Genomic DNA, 17998 nt, shown 5'->3' with positions numbered 1-17998 from the left:
CACTTGTCATCCATTTTGTGATCCTAAAGAAACTCCCATCTCCCATCCAGAAAAGTACGAGCTTGGGTTCGAAAGCAGGTCGGATTAAAACAATCAAAGGAACCCAGGTGTAAACCAGCAAGATCATAATACAATGAGGGGAGGGATCGAACTTTGAAGACCCCCTCCCCCAGCCACTGAAAATTAAAAAAAAAAAAAAAAAAACAGCGCCTCTAAAGACATACTAGAGTCTCAAACCTCTTCTGGAAACACTCAAGGAAGACAGAGCCACCCTATCAGGATAAGTCATTGATGCTTAAACTTCTGGCCTGAGGTGATAAATCCTGGAGATATGTGGAAAAAAGGCCTTTGTACGCCTGGCCGACATTTGAGCATCGTGTCTTTGTTAACGCTAACATTTGTGCATGGCCATTAATGTAAAATACAGAAAATCAGCTTTTATATGGCTTTAATAAAATTGCCCTTAGAGTATGAGACCCACATAAGGCTTATTTTTACTGCAGCTTAGTAAAAGGATCTCTTAAAGTGATGTCGCTCATCTGTAACAGATGCTTTCCATAGACGGAAGGATTGAGCAGGCACATACATAAGTGAATGGCAGGGGAATGCAAGACAGGCAGAAAGTCTGCAATGTAAGCACAACAGAAAAAAAATAGCAGACCAACAGATATAAGAGTAAAAAGGCAAGGACTTTAATTAAACCAAAAGATCACATAATGCTTGCTGTGATCATATTTTGCCAGGAGGCTGCATTGGAGGCAAAACTAGGGAGGATAAAATCATAAAAATACACTTCTCTAAGTGTCAATAAAGAGTTTCTCTGGAAGATTTGCTGCAAGGCTTAATTCCTCTTTTGGTGAAACATGGCCATGTTGGGCATATCTGATCTCTTGGTTTAATTAAAGTCCTTGCCTTTTACTCTTTATTTTTATTGGTCTGCCATGTGTTCTACACAAGTGAATGAGATCATTGCTGCAAGTTGTTTCACTACCAGAATAATGCATTTTGCATACAGGAAACCAAGGGAGCACTATATATAGTGGAGTTGAAATACAGGAAAAAGATGTAAGGGTAATTTATATCTTCTTCTTCTTTTTTTTTTTTTTTAGTACAGTAAAACCTTGGTTTGCAAGCATAATTCATTCCGAAAGCATGCTCATAATCCAAAGCACTCATATCAAAGTGATTTTCCCCATAGGAAATAATGAAAACTCAGATAATTCGTTCCACAACCCAAAAACTTTAATGCAAAATACTATATGCTGTGAGCGCTTGAGCTATGGGGTAAATTGAGTGTGACGCTTCTATTACGTTCAGCCGCACTCGGCGTAAGATGCACGTATGGATTCACTAGAGGTAGATCTTGTCGGACAAATGTGATCAATTTCTTTGACTGGGGACCAGAGAATTGGATAGAGGATGTGCGCTAGATGTGGTGTATTTAGATTTTAGCTCATACTGTAAGGCAATGCTCGTTTAAGAACATAAGCATTGCCCTTGCCGGGTCAGACCAGGGGGTCCATCGTGCCCGGCAGTCCGCTCCCGCGGCGACCTCCCAGGCCCATAACCTGTAAGTGCTCCTAACCTAAAACGTTCATACCCTATTAATTTAATATCCTGTAAAGTAACCCTCTATCTGTACCCTGCAATCCCCTTCGCCTCCAGGAAGTCATCCAGTCCCTTTTTGAACCCCAGTATTGTACTCTGTCCTATCTCCTCTCCTGGAAGCGCGTTCCAGGTGTCCACCACCCGCTGAGTGAAGAAGAACAACTTCCTTGCATTCGTTTTTAATCTGTTTATCGTGCTAAAATTGAATAAAATGTTTTGCTCATCTTGCATAGAGATTTAAAGGGCTTCGGGGCCGTTGCTGCGTGGCAGCCGCTAGCGCAGCTTTGTAAAAGAGGCCGTAAATGTAGTGTTTTTGTTCTATGGTCAGATGATCCTGATATGATGCATACTATTCAAAAGTACAGGAAAGAGTTTCTTGCATTGAAAGCACATTTTGCTGTAGGCGGGGGTAAGAAAAAAGGACCCCTGAATGTGTTGAATGTCAAGGGACATTTAGAGGTAGTTTTTCTTTAAGTTGGTGCTTCTTTGCGGGCTCCCTGATGTTATAGAATTGGCTCTGTGTGGCATCTGGGCGTCTAGATTCAGTTATAGAATTACTAGCATTACCTGGTATTAGCACACCTTAAGTTTACACAGCTGCAGTTACACCAGCAAGAACAGTTATAATGTATTCTTTAAGTTGCATGTGGAATGGCAGCTCCGCCCACACGACCTCTCTTGCATTTCGCGTGCCTTCACAGAATAGCGTTTGAGGGGTTTTCTGCCACTTAAATGTGCAACAGTATTCAAATAGCCCATAGATGTGGGTGTTCTGTTTTTAGAATCACCCTGCCTGTTTTTAAGTAGGGGTTGGTTGACTTAGTACTGCTGTGGGCCTGTGAAGGGCTTTCTCTTTGCTGGTTTCATTCATATTTCTCTGCTTTTCAAGTTTATTAGGCACTTGATATACTGGCTATCGATATCGTGTCCATATTTTCCCTCCATTTCTAGAGAAGTTATATAAATATTTTAGTTGCCTGGGGGCTTTGTTCACTCATCCCCTGTGATCCAAGCTTAAAGCCCTCTTCAGTAGGTTAGCTAGTCTTCTGCTGCTGAAGACACTTCATCCTTTATTTGATAAGTGGACTCATCCTTTGGTCCAGGAAGCTGATATTCTGATATAATCTGCACAGCCATATACTCATCTCCAAGATGTGAGCTTCTCTGCCTTGGCTTTTACTGTTGACAGGGAAGATTGATGAGACCACCACCTGCATATCTATCTGCTTCACACTCTTTCCCAGAGCCATAAAGTCTCTCGATATATTTGGAGGGATATCTAGCATATCATTTTGTGCCAATATTGATAGTCAGAGTCATATAATCCTATGATTGATGAGTCTTGTCAAATTCTCCAGAATATTTCATATATTGGCACCAGGCAAATACCACACCTCCTGAGATATGTCTGTTTGGCAAATAGATGCCTCTGTACCTCTCAGAAGCGAGTTACCAGCCACTATTACCCTTTCACTGCTTAGCAGTTGCTGATTATCAATGTTGAGGTTTGACCTTTAGGTCCATCTGTTCTTGGGAGGTTCTTCTCTCCTCCCCTTCCAGGACTGCATACCAATTCTTCAGGGCAAGGTAAAGATCTTCATTTTGCAGACTTTGATGATCTTTGTCCAGTTGTCCTCTTTCAGTACAGTTTCATCTTTCCTTCTGCTGGAGATATCAATGCAACAAGAAGCATCTTGACAAAGTATTTATCTTGTTCATGGATGCTTGTCAGCCTTGCAATGTCTTCTCTCAGTTCCTCCATTTGTTTCAAGAGGGATTCAACCAGCAGACATATCTTGCATCTAGAACCAGTCCCTCATCTTGATTTACTCTGGATGGAGGCAGAAACTGTAATGGAGCAACAGCTTTGGTTGATGTCAGTGTTTCCCAGCCATAGTTCAGTTGTGAGAACAGAAGAAAGACCTACCAAAGCCCCTTGTGTACTTTATCCTCAGCTGTCCTGTAAGTGAGTAGAAGCAGCTAACACTAACACCTCTGTTCTGGTTGCTTGTATGTAGTTCTGCTTGCATGCTCGCTTGTTATGCGGCAGTTTAACTTATCTCTTCAAAACTTAAAATGTATTTTTTTGACTCTGACTTGTGAAACCTAATGTGTTTCCTTTTAAAAGACTGGCTTCAAAAATATTTAATAAAATATTACTAAGGAACCCCCCCCCCCCCCCCCGGAATATAATTAATTACAGTATATTCTTCTAGCAGATAACCAAAATTTAAACTTTCTTGAATTTTTTTTCCCCTTCCAACCAATATCAAATACTCTCTACTGACCCCAGATACAAAATATAGTATGTGAACTATTAAAAATAGACCCAACTAATACTATACTCCATACTGTGCCATACTATAAACTGTTCCAGACAAACTACCGGACATGTGGTAGGCAAATTGTGGGCATACTCTCTTCTGTGTCCTTTGTTCATGCCCTCTCTCTTCAAGTTTATTTGAAATTTCTTAACCCATTATACTACTACCGCCTAATCAGACTTCTAGATGGTGTACAAAAATACTATATAATAAACAGAGAAGATACCATAAAAACAGATTAAAAACAGTGAAGACAATACCAGGGTACATTAGTACAACAAATGACATGACATACAGACTTACTTCAAACCAATGGGAAGGGGGCAAGAACTACAATCTTTGGAGAAAAGAACACAGAGATGGGAAAAACAATAGGAAGGGAACAAGAACAGAAGAGCCTTGTTTTAGGCCTTAGAAGGACAATTATTGTCCAAACACATCCTGGAACAAGAAGGTTTTTAGCTTGGATTTAAATATATGTGGATCGGGATGGTATAAACAAATACTTAAAGGGGGGACTTTTCTTGAAACAGCCTGAGGGCGAAACATGTCGAATGACAGGTCCCTTCCCGATATGATACACAGAAAAAATTCAGATAAGATATAAAGATTCGGATAAGTTATAAAGTTTTTAGAAGCTTTTATATCAAAAATTAGTCATAATGGATTAAGTTATTAATACAGCACTGAGCACTTTATATATAAAAGCATAAAAAAAGCACAGTGGGCTGGTGAAGAAGCCATAGCCAAAGTTGAATGGTGACCCCAGCAATGTGAGGCACCTAATGGCAAATCTGAAGCCCAAAAGAAGTTTGGTTAAACTAGCTTAAAGAATTTGGGACATTGAATAATACTGAGTTGAATTAGAGAATGACGCGGGGACCGTTTACCACGGTAAACTGTGGATCACCGCAGTAAATATGCAGGAATGGAAACATTTGCAACTGGTTTACCACAGGAATAGGGACAAGACCTTTTACCGCCCCATGGGAGTGGTGAAAAGTCTTACTCCTGTGATAAAAAAAATTGCACCTGTGTCAGACTCAGCATCTTCTCCCCAGCTCCTCTTGCGCCTTGAGAAGAGGAGACTACGAGGGGATGTGATCGAGACTTTCAAAATACTGAAAGGATTCGACAAAATGGAGCAGGGAAAGCAGTTATTTACAATGTCCAATGTGACAGGGACAAGAGGACATAGACTGAAGCTGAGGGGGGACAGGTCCAGGACGAATATCAGAAAGTTCTGTTTCATGCAGCGAGTGGTTGTCACCTGGAATGCTCTCCCAGAAGAAGTAATTGCAGAATCCACTGTTATAGGATTTAAGGGTAAACTAGATGCACATCTCCTTAAGAGTGGCATAGAGTGATACGGGTAAGGGTAAATTAGATGCACATCTCCCTTGAGAAGCATACAGTGATATGGGGACTAAAACTATGCCAGGGTACACCTGGCGGGGCCTCCGCGTGTGTGGATCACCAGACTTGATGGACCCAGGGTCTGATCCGGAAATGGAAATTCTTATGTTTTTATATGTTCTTTACCTTCAGGAGCCAGCCATGCCACGATGAAGACAAAAGGAACCTAAAACCAAAGCCTGAGACCAATGTGATTTGAAGAATAAAATTACCAGACAACAAAAAGATAAATTTATTTTATATTTTGTGATTAGAATATTTCAGATTTGAAGTATGTATCCTGCTAGAGCTGGTATTAGACATAACTGGGGACCGCAAAGTCCAGGCTGTGCTTCTTTAGCTTCCAGCTGGCTTAGGGCTCGCTCTCTCTCTCTCTGACCAGGGGGCAGTTGCCCTAGTTGCACTCCCCTGGTGAAACCACGAATAACATGGTGGGAGACCTGGCCTGTTCCTGAAGGAGAGGCAAAACACGGTGAAGAAAGTGCTGGGAATCAGCAATTTTCTCTATAAATGCTTGGAATCAGCGATTTCTCTAAGGAAGCTGGTGTAATTTGGGGGGAGGACCCAGCAAGCTAAAAACCGCGAATGATCGAAACCGCGAATACAGAGGGAGAAGTGTAGTTTTGAAAGAGAGCGAATCATTCTAAGCCGATGAAAGCATTTCTGAACAACTACTAATATGAGTGTGGTACAATTTTTATTGGTAGGGACTCAAGTTTTAAGGGGGCCTGTAAAGCTAATCCATCTTTGAAAGGAAAGATCATTAATTTTGATTTAGTGATATTGAGGGACAGCCTATTTGTGTCTAACCATGTTTTAATTTTTTCCAATTTCTGATTAATGGATGCCACTTCTTCTGGATCATTTAAATCAATTGAATGGATTAATTGCACATTGTCTGCGTAAGCGAATGTGGTGAAGCCAATAGACTTAGGGCTCCTTTTACAAAAGTGCTTTAGGGCCTTAACGCGCGGAATAGCGCACACTAAATTGCCATGCACGCTAGCCGCTACCTCTTCCTTTTAAGCAGACAGTAATTTTTCGGCTAGTGCGCACTAATCTTGTGCATGCGCTAAAAACGCTAGCGCCCTTTAGTAAAAGGAGCCCTTAGAGTTAGAAGAGGGGGCCATAAATATATTAAAGAGCAACGGCAATAGGATGGAGCCTTGCAGAATATGTGTGAAAGACTCAGAAGATATTCTGTTAAATATTACCTTTTGATGACCTTTCTGAAAAAAAAAATGAACCGGTCCATAGCCTGACCCGTTATACCAATTTCATGAAGACGTGTTAATAGCAAGTTATGGTCAAACGCAGAAGAAAGATCTAAAGAGATAAGAAGGGCTGACTGATGGTGATCGAGATGGTAGAGTATTTTTGTAGGAGTGGTGTTGGCGAAAACCAGTTTGATTGGGATGTAAATCCTTTGTTTTTTCCACAAAGTCTGAGATTTGATGGAAAACAATTTTTTTCAGTAAGCTTAGCAGGAAAAGGTATATTAGATATAGGCCGGTAGTTTGAAATTTCTTGCATACTAGTTTTATGGTCCTTAATGATCGGATGAATGATTGCTTGTTTCCAGATTTTAGGTAGGGTTCCTGAGGTTAAACTAGATCTAACCAAGTCCATGATGTATGGACCAAAAATGGAAAAGAATTGTTTCAGGAGGAAAGGTGGAATAACTTCTGTGTTGGTCCCTTTTATATTTAGTGAATTAAGGCATCTTTGAATATCCTGCAGGATATTAGTATTAGTGAAATCTGTGGGGCTGAGAGAAGTAGGATTGTTATTGTTGTGGCCTAACTGTGAAAAAGAATCTCTAATTTTTTGGACTTTATCAATGAAATGGGTGGCAAGGACCTGGGTTGATGGTGCTTGGTTGATCCTATTTGTTTCTTTTTTTTTTTTGCCGTAAGACTTAACTATTGTGTATAACGCAGAGGTGTTTTTGGTCTTGTTAATTTGTTTAGAGTAATATATTCTTTTTTTTGTTCTGTTGATTTTGGACTTGTAGTGTGCAGCATATTCCTTAAATTTATTAAGATTAGTGAGAGTTTTGTGGTGCCTCCATTTTCGCATTGTGTATTCAGACTCCTATATCTGGATTCCCAAGACTTTCTCCAAATCTGTATAAGACTGTATGTCATATCTTGGATCCCTGAAGAAGGCGTGTTTAGCTGAAACACAGCCTGTGTTGGGTCCTTTTATGACACATGTGGAGCAAGTCTTTGTGTTAATATTGTTTTATCAAGGAATTGTTTTTATCAAGGAATTGTTTAATAAATACTACCAAAGGTCCAAGAACATTGAGTTTCTATAGCCTCGTTGTTAGGGAGGGGGCATGAACATGGGACATAGAAGAGAGGGAGGAAGAGGGCACTAACTTGGGACATAGTAGGGAGGGAATAGAAAGGGAGAATTGTTGTGTATGAGTGTGTGAATAAGAGGGAAAGATGGTGGCATATGGGGAAAGGAAAATTGGTCATAGAAGAGAGGGAGATGCAAGGGGGAAAGAAGGATGAGAGGGAGAAATGTTGGATATGGTGGTGGAGAGGAAACAGAGGGACAGATTGAAGGGGAGAGGGAACAGAGGGACAGATTGAAAGGGATTGCAAGGGGGAGAAATGTTAGATATAGTAATGGAAGGAGAGATGTGGCATTATGATATAGAAGGAGAAATGGGCATGGGACTGGTGGGCAGTGGTGAAAAATTCTGCACATGATCCAGGGGGTGGGAGAGATGCCTGGATCTTTCAAGACATATGGACAATGAGGGAGAGAGGGAGACTTGTTGCCAATAGAGGTGGAAGAGAGAGGAAGAAAAGTTGGACTCATGGAGGGACAGAGAAAGATGTTGGTTGGGAAATGGAATGAGGTCTGGAGGAGAGAAAGCATGCAGGAAGTAGAAAGAAATAAATATTGGATGCATAGTCAGAAGGAAGTGCAACCAAAGACTCATGAAGTCACCAGACAACAAGATAGGAAAAATTATTTTATTTTCAGTTTAGTGATTGAAACGTGTCAGTTTTGAGAATATATATCTGCTGTCTATATTTTGCACTATATTTGTCTATTTTTCTATAGTTGTTACTGCGGTGACATCGCATATTTTAAAGTCATCTGCTTTGACCTATTTGAAAAACCCCCAAATATAAATGATAATTAACATTTTCTCTACGTACAGTGTGCTTTGTATTTTTTAAAATTTTGTGGTTGCCATTATGTATTAAGATTATATTGTATGAATATGAAAAATGGACTATTATTATGGGAGTGGGGTCAGGGGCGGAGCTTGGGCGGGGGTACTCGGTTGATATTTATTAGACTTAGGGGGTACTTGGCTTGAAGTTGAGAAACTCTGTAATAACATACCATTTTCTGATCTTAATGACCTACTTGGTCTATATAAAGCTAAGAATTTACTAAAATAAATCTAGGTAAAGTACCATAAGTTCCTTGTTGAATTATCTTCAGAACTTTAAATTGTACATAAAAATGTACTGGTAACCAGTGGAGTTTCTTCAAAATTGGAGTAATATGTTCAAAGCGAGATTTCCCCTTCAAGACACAAATTCTGTACAATCTACAAGGCTTTCATATGAACAGTTGGTAGCCCCAAATAAATATTGTTACAATAATCAAGTTTTGATAGTACCATCTTTTGTAGGGCTTGTCTAAAGTCCCAACCAGTCAATGCATTTCTCAATTGGGACAATTTTCTCATTGCAAAATACGCTTAACTGTACTACTTACTTGCCACTTGCGATTTTTAGTGACAATTTTGCATCAAGATTAACCCCTAACACTATGAGCTCCTCTTTAACCATAGTACTCAATGTTTGGGCTGTATAGATGGGTATCCTCTATATGTAGTGTGTATTTCATGCCTGAGGCAGACAACAACTTTTTCTACAGGCTGGAAAAAAAATTATTTTAATTGGACCTAAGAGTACTAAATCCATCCGACTTGAGGGGCTCCTCTTGGAATGTTGTTTGCCCATTTTCACTTGCTGAAAACTGCATGTCAAAAATGACACGCATTACAAGAACAGAACCATGCCCAGGGCAAAATGACATAATCTAGTGTTTCTGAGACCGGTGTGATGTCTAAGGGCCATTAAAATTGCTCCCTTCCCTGTCTACAAGTTGAGTCTGGGTGCTGTGATGCCCGTGAAATCCATATCGGATGATGTTGAGGACAGCATGAAGATGAGTGAAGACTGTCTGTTCTGTCAGCTTTCCTAAGAAAGGGAGATCTGAGATGATATAATGTTAATTTCAGAAATCCATAGAAGTTTTTATGTTAACAGCTCCTGAACAGTTTGCAAGATGTGCTCTCTTTAAAGAGGGATGAGATATTCTGGTCAGAAACCCTGTCGGAGAGAGAGGCTTAAAAGGCTCTCGCCACCCAGATCTGACAGGACTCCATTATCCATTGAGGAGAAGAGGAATTTAGACATGTCTTATCTCAGGGATTTTCAACTCCAATCCTGGGGACATACCCAGCCTATTGTGGATATCCTGAAATTTTGACTGGCTAGGTGTGTCCCGAGGACCGCAACCCCCTTGTCTTAGACTAATTAGAAATTATTCTAGTCCATAAAACTAGGATTAGATAGAATGTCTGACCCTTCTAATCCTTGGAACCAAAGGATTTATAGAGAATTGGCCACTTTTTTTTTTTTTTTCTTCTAAATTGACATTTGTTCACAATCAGTTTCATGATAAAGGGTAGTGCTGTCTTCCTGAAAATAAATTCACCTCCTTAACTGACCCTCCACACAGCTGCTGGCTTGCTGTCTGAATGCTGCCTGCATGGGGCTGCTAGATGCTGGATTGCCTATGAAGTCATTGTTCTGTGGGGTGACGTGTGCACTGGATTCCGAGAGGGGCATTATACTCGACCCCACGGACAAGCAAGAAAAGGTAGACCTGACACCAGAGATTTGCTGGTGCATGTGGGGAGGTCTGCATTGCTTTGTGGGGGGCAGGGGAGGGAGTGACGAGTAACAAAGCTGGTAAAAGGTATGGAGAACTTGGAATACGAGGAACAACTTAGGAGACTGGGATTGTTCTCCCTTGGGAAGAGGAGACTGCGAGGAGATATGATCGAGACTTTCAAAATACTGAAAGGAATCGACAAAATAGAGCAGGAAAATAAGTTATTTACATTGTCCAATGTGACACGGACAAGAGGACATGGACTAAAGCTAAGGGGGGACAAGTCCAGGACAAATATCGGGAAGTTCTGCTTCACACAACGAGTGGTGGACACCTGGAATGCTCTCTCGGAGGAGATTATAGCGGAATCCACCGTCCTAGGATTTAAAAGCAAACTAGATGCACATCTCCTTACGAGAAGCATAGAGGGATATGGGTGACTAAAATTACACAGATAGATTAGGCAGTGATATGATACTTTTCTAAGGTTATTATCCAATATCAGAAAACACAAGCAACCTTAGGTATTTTCAGTTCAATCCCGCTTTAAGGCCTCAGCGGTGTAGCCTGTGTATAGATTTCATTCACAGTTTCACCAGGGTCTTCATCGGTCCATTTTTTATATATATTTTTATTACGAATAATTGTTTGCTGAGGAAATTTGATGATATAGCACTCATGGAACCGGCATAACTAAGGGGAAATACCTTGATAAAGCCCCCTAGGCGAAACATAGCCTATGTTGGAATGAAGAACCCCTGCTATGCTTCATGAAAGAGATGAGTATTAAAAACAAACAAATATAGAGTTATAGATAAAATAATAAATTATTCATAATAAAAATATATAAAAAAATAGACCGGTGAAGACCCTGGTGAAACTGTGAATGAAATCTATACGCAGGCTGCACCGCTGAGGTCTTAAAGCGGGATTGAACTGAAAATAACCTAAGGTTGCTCATGTTTTCTGACTAAAATTACGCCAGGTGTACACCTGGCTGGGCCTCCACGTGTGCGGATCGCCGGACTTGATGGACCGAAGGTCTGATCCGGAGATGGCGGTTCTTATGTAACTTATATATCAACACGGGCTAACATTAAAACGTGTTAACCCCAGATATTTATTTAGTATTTATACACTATTTATAGCCTAAGCGGTTTACAGTCAGGTACTCAAGTATTTCTCGCTGCATAAAATATGGCCTGCGCTAAAATAGTGCAAGTTGTAATGAAAGGACCTGTCTTAAAACTATGGCAGAAAAAAAAAATGCACAATGGACCTCGAAGAGTAAATTAGTATCAAACCTTTTAATAAAGGACCAGACATGGGCCGTGTTTCAGCAGAACCCTTGTGTCGGAGGGATGTTAAAAAAACATTCATATCCAAACATGCAAAGCATATGTTCCTGGTCTTCTCAACAGATGAATTCAGAGTCAAGTGGATTATAATCATCCACAAGCAGGCGGAGACGGAGAACACCAAAACTGAGCTCCGTCATATATAGAATGGTAAGCTTGCTGGTCAAAACAAAGAAAAAACTGCAGATGCGATGTACAAGGTATAAAAACCTCAATTTATAAAATATATAGGTTCTCGGGTGTGAGTCCACAGGACCCGACACAATCCATGTTTCAGAAAACACTCCTTCCTCAGGAGTCCGGAATTTGCATATGCAAAGATGCAGAGAACCTGACAAAACAAGTAAAGCCTGAAGGGCTTATATGTGGTCTTCCTTTCAGGGATAACGGTGCCAACATGTTTCACCCAAAAGTTTTATCGAGGCCGCTCATCCCTTAAAAAAGCTTATCACCACTCTAACAGACTACTTTAAGGGATGAGTGGCCTTGATAAAACTTTCAGGTGAAACATGTTGGCACCGTTATCCCTTAAAGGAAGACCACATATAAGCTAAGTAAAGATATAAATAAAAAAGCTAAGCATATTTAAACTATTTATAAAATATTTATTAGAACTGCAATAGCAGGATCCAGTGAGCAAGTAGTGCTTAAACCCTGGGGGCAATGAAAATCTTTTGAGCCCTAGGTTGTACTTCTGAGGATTGTGGTGGAAGATTGGGTATATGAGAGGTCAGATAAAGAGTATATAAAAACCATACACTTTTTTATTGGACCCCCTCCTCAAGTCACTGGCTCCTTGTCGGTTTCAAAGTACAGTTCAAACACCTCTTACTGCCTCGATATCTCTCCTCTCTCATTTATCCCCACACTATCCCCCCACTCTACTCATCAGATAAGTTTCTATCTGTACCCTGCTCAGCTACAGTCAACTCCAGACTCCTTCCCTTCTACCTTGCTGCACCATATACCTGGAACAAACTGCTGACTCAATAGCCAGGCTCTGTCTCTGGCAGACTCCAGACTGAAAGGCAACTTCTTTGAACATGTTTTCAGTTCCAAACTCCAACCCCCCTTCTAAGCATCAGTATCTGTCTTATCATTCCTTCTGTAATTCCCCCACTTAAGCACAGTGTATCTGATGCACCACCTTGTCCAGTCTGTCTCGACTGGATTGTAAGCTCTTTTGAGCAGAGAATGTCATAAGAACATAAGAATTGCCGCTGATGGGTCAGACCAGTGGTCCATCGTGCCCGGCAGTCCGCTCACGTGGCGGCCCTTAGGTCAAAGACCAGTGCCCTGAGTCTAGCTTTATCTGCGTACGTTCTGGTTCAGCAGGAACTTGTCTAACTTTGTCTTGAATCCCTGGAGGGTATTTTCCCCTATAACAGCCTCTGGAAGAGTGATCCAGTTTTCTACCACTCTCTGGGTGAAGAAGAACTTCCTTACGTTTGTACGGAATCTATCCCCTTTTAACTTTAGAGAGTGCATTCTCGTTCTCTCTACCTTGAAGAGGGTGAACAACCTGTCTTTATCTACTAAGTCTATTCCCTTCATTATCTTGAATGTTTCGATCATGTCCCCTCTGTCTTCTCTTTTCAAGGGAGTAGAGGCCCAGTTTCTCTAATCTCTCACTGTATGGCAACTCCTCCAGCCCCTTAACCATTTTAGTCGCTCTTCTCTGGACCCTTTCGAGTAGTATCATGTCTTTCTTTGTGTATGGCGACCAGTGCTGGACGCAGTACTCCAGGTGGGGACCTACCATGGCCCAGTACAGCGGCATAATAACCTTCTCCGATCTGTTTGTGATCCTCTTCTTAATCATTCCTAGCATTCTGTGTTTTGATGTGCAGTGCTGCATATGTCTAGTAACACTATAGAAATGATGAGTAGTAATAGTTCCCTTTATTGGCAGCCATTTCTCTTTCCCGTTTCAGCGGGCTCATTGCAAGAGCTGAGTTTGACAGATGCATACTGGGGTCTGGCCTGAGTTTTCTTCGGTCACGTGCGAGGATGGCATGGGAACATGTGGTCCTGTTTTTTGGAGCGTGTCTTCTTTGAGTTTTTGTTTGCTGACATATGTGTTTCCTTGCCATTTTTATTTATGTTTTGTTTTGTTTTTCTTTTCATGCAATTTGCATGCAATTTGTTCATTTAATTTTTGAAAAAATAATAATAATTTTTGATGATTCATTTAGCATATCGTAGGTCCTTTTACTAAGCTGCGGTAAGCACTGACATGTCCTTTTATTAAAGGTTTGAATCTGTGCGTGGTTCCTTGTGCTTTGAATTCCTTTTCTTCTGTCTTAACAGTAAGCCTACTTGATAATTACCATATATACTTGAACATAAACCAAGATTTTTGGGCCAAAAATAGGGCCCAAAAATGGGGGTCTCGGTTTATATTCGAGTCTACACCTGACTACTTCTAACTATAAAAAAAATTTTAAATCAAAATTTAAACCTACCGGGGTTCTGGCTGTGGGGAATGGAGTCATGGGTCTGGGGCAGGCCCAAAGTGTGGGACAGGCATATGATTCCTCCCGGTGGTGGCTGCGGCAGTCATCCATGCTGTTTGCCAGCCGCTGGGGGTGTGTGAGGAGTCGGTGGCGTATCTGAATTGTGATGAGCCCTACCATCAGTCCCGGTCCTGGTCCCGGTAAACCAGCTGGCAATGAAGAAGACAGAAGCTGCGGGGGGCCTTCCCTCTTGTCTAGTCACTACTATAGGCTCTGCTGGTCTCGATCCTGCCTCTCCCTGGTTATTTCCTGATTTTGAGGAGCAGGATCAAGACCAGCAGAGCCTATAGAGACTTTTCAAGAGGGAAGGCCCCCGCGACTTCTGATTTCTTCATTACCAGCCGGTTTAGTGGGACAAGGACCAAAGGCAGGTATCATCGCAATCCAGATGTGCCAATGACTCCTCACTCCCCCCTTCTCCCAGTGGCCAGCAAACAGCATGGACAGCTGGGGGCAGGAGGAATCAGTTGCCTGCCTTGCATTTTGGGCCTGCCCCAGACCCGCGACTCCATTCCCCACAGCCAGAGCCCCAGGTAGGTAGTGCTGAAAGTGGCAAAGGGAAAGGGTGATTAGGAGAGATCTTGGATGGAGGTGGAAGGAGAGAGATGACATGTTTGAGGAAAGAGGGGAGAGGATATGCTGGATGGAGGGGGCAAGACAGTAGATACTGGTTAGAAGAGTGAAAATAAAGGGGGAAAAAGAGCAAGAGAAGATGCTGGAAGGGGGGAGAGAGGGAAGAGTTTGCAAAAAAACTGGAGAATAACAGGATGAGGGAGATGGGAAATCTGTAAATAAAAGCAGATAGAGATGTAGAAAAATAAATGGAGGAAAGCTGAAAGGAAAAGGTTAAAGTCAGAAAAGGATGTAGGAGAGGAAGTGAAGGAGAGTAAAGATAGACTGGGACCCTAAAGAAGATTAAGAAAAGACAGAAGAATGCAGAAACTTGGATAAATATGAATAAATAGCCAGACAACAAAGGTAGAAAAATATTTTTTATTTCATGAACAGAAAATGCAGTTTTACTGTAAATTTACACTGCTTTCTTTGTATTTTCCAAAGTGTAGAGTGCTGTTTCTCTTTCTCTGGTGTTGAACTGCATATGGCTTCTTGAGGTTTAAGTTTGATTTTTGTCTACGTTTATTTAAGTTTGTGGTTGCTTGTAGTTGTGTTTTCCTTTGTAGGGGTCTTGTGAATATGTTAGCTTTGGGATATAATACTGCTTTTTTTCACACACATACCTTATGTATTTTCCAAGACCTTGGCGGTCTGGGGACTAACAATCTCGGCTGCATAAGGGGAATTTTATTGAAAAACCTATGGCAAAACATAGTCCTACGTCGGAATTTTTAAAACCCTGCCGAGTTGATACATAAGATGAGTATTAACTTTAACATAATTTATTGAAGTTATTAAAGTATAAAATATATTTAAATTGAAAAAGAAAAAATGATAATATATATATAAAAAACTGAAGACCAGTGATGATTTGCTTACCAACTCCTGTGCATACAAAACTTGGGTTTTGCGCAGTGGTACCGCCGAGATCTTGGAAGATACATAGAGTATGTGTGTGAAAAAAGTAGTATTTTGACCTGAATAACCTACCCTCTATGACACTACTAGAGTTTTGGGATATATGCATCACAGATATTTGTATTATGTTTAGTGACTTAGGAGATAGCTGATGGGGAGGGAAAGTGAGCAGTCTTTAAAGCAGTGGTTCCCAAACCTGTCCTGGGGGACCCCCAGCCAGTCAGGTTTTCAAGATATCCCTAATGAATATGCATGAGAGAGATTTGCATACCTGTCACTTCCATTATATGTAAATCTCTCTCATGCATATTCATTAGGGATATCTTGAAAACCTGACTGGCTGGGGGTCCCCCAGGACAGGTTTGGGAACCACTGCTTTAAAGGCTCACCGTGATTACCCAAATTTCTAACCTCCAGTTTATATTCGAGTCAACCTTTTTCCCCCCTTTTTGGAGGGGGAAAAATGATACTTCGGTTTTTATTTGAGTATATATGGTACTTCCCCCCTCCCTTATTGGTGAAAATGAAAAGGAGCAAGTTTAAGGCTGATGGTGTTGAGGAGGCCATCAAGTTCTAGAATGTTTTGGAAGTTTTAAGATAGCACTGGGCAGAATGGAAAAAGAGGATGTGTGGCCATCCCTCATTCTGCCCCCAAGCCCCACGCAAACCTCATCTCTTCGGGTCGAGTCTGGAGTGAATCTGCACATGCACAGATGCTACCTGATGGCATCGTACGCATGCACGCATGTGTGTGACGTCGCCACGTCACATGCGCAGATGCACTCCAGACTTGGTCCTGATCTCAACAGCTTTTCAAAAGCCTTTGGGGGGCCTCCTGGCTTCAATGAAGAATACTGCTTTATTTCTTTCAATAGTTCTTTGGTATTTAGTTTTGCATACCTAATGGTTAGACCAGTATGTGTGACGCAGTGGTTAAAGCTACAACCTCAGCACTCTGGGGTTGTGGGTTCAAATCCACGCTGCTCCTTGTGACCCTGGGCAAGTCACTTAATCCCCCCATTGTCCATTAGATAGATTGTGAGTCCACCAGAACAGACATGGAAAAACTGCTTGAGTATCTGAATAAATGCATGTAAACCGTTCTGAGCTCCCCTGGGAGAACGGTATAGAAAATTGAATGAATAAATAAAACTATCCGGAGTAACACCACGCTAAACAGTGGGCCGTGGCTAGAAGGCACCTGGAAGTGCACGGATGTTGACGCGATGATGATGACTGGCATCTGCGCATGCGCAAAGGCCCTGAGCCGCCAGTGAGGTGGGGGGGTGGTTGTTTGCTCATCAGGAGAGGTGCTGGGGAGGAGAAGAGATGCTGGCCCTGGCTGACTGTCTACAGGACTTGCCTCTCTCCGTGAAAGGCACGTTTTATAGGCTGGCGGCCGGCACTGGCGACTCGTGGCACACAGTTTGTGATTCATTTGGTTAGAGCAATGTTGAGACCCAGGGAAGCCAGGTTCAAATCCCCACTGTGGCTCCTGATGTTTGGCAACTTGCGTCATCCTCTGTTAACTAGGCCAGTGGTATTCAACCCAGTCCTCAGAGACCACCTAGCCTGTTGGGTTTTCAGGATATTCACAATGAATATGGATGACAAAGACTTTGAAAACCCAACTGGCCAGGTGGTCCCTGAGGACTGGGTTGAATACCACTGATCTAGGCTACAAACTTTATTTAGTTTTTCAGTTTTCTATACCATTCTCCCCAGGGAGCTCAGAATGGTTTGCATGAATTTTTTCAGGTACTCAAGCATTTTTCCTTAGATTGTGAGCCCTCTAGGGTTAGAAAAATACCTACTGTAACCGAATGCAAAGTACCTTGACCTACTTGAGAAAGGAATGAAAGAGTGAGAACAGATTAGACAGTTCCTTCCTTATGCTGATTGTGGTCTCGCCTTTGTTGCATGTTCTCAGGAGAGCAGAGCTCTGCTGACGTTCGCCATTGACAGCTTGGAGAAGAAAGTCCTCATGATCACATCCAGGGGATCCTACTCCATCGAAGAGGTGGGTCAAAGGGAGGGGAATACTGAGCTCATGAGTGTGTACCTCTGTTCCTGTCCTGGCACCAACAACGCTGTCTGTCATTGGTATTACATCACTGGAGTCTTAGGTTCTAACTCGAGGCCAGATTCTCAAAACTTAAGGTTGCCTTTAATGCGGTCGCTAAACCGGTTCTAGCCAGTTTAGCGGGCACATATTTTAGTGGTGAATTATCAAAACGGCTTACTGTGGTCTTTTCCGAGCTTCCTAGTAGTCTCCGATTCTGCCATGCAAATGGGCTTAACA

The 17998-nt window shown here is 41.7% G+C and overlaps 1 protein-coding gene across 1 annotated transcript in view; it reads left to right on the top strand.

Moving 5' to 3' along the window:
* EXOSC5 (exosome component 5) overlaps positions 1-17998 on the top strand; it is a 40052-nt gene that overhangs the window by 9926 nt on the left and 12128 nt on the right. The window contains exons 4-5 of the mRNA XM_033954966.1: positions 10134-10274; positions 17627-17716. Coding sequence (XP_033810857.1) covers positions 10134-10274; positions 17627-17716 — 231 coding nt within the window. The remainder of the gene's footprint in view (positions 1-10133; positions 10275-17626; positions 17717-17998) is intronic.

This window comes from Geotrypetes seraphini, chromosome 8, assembly GCF_902459505.1.
Source record: "Geotrypetes seraphini chromosome 8, aGeoSer1.1, whole genome shotgun sequence".
In the NCBI taxonomy this organism is placed as follows: domain Eukaryota; kingdom Metazoa; phylum Chordata; class Amphibia; order Gymnophiona; family Dermophiidae; genus Geotrypetes; species Geotrypetes seraphini.
Note: the sequence above shows the minus strand (reverse complement) of the source record. Positions and strands in the feature narration are given on the sequence as shown.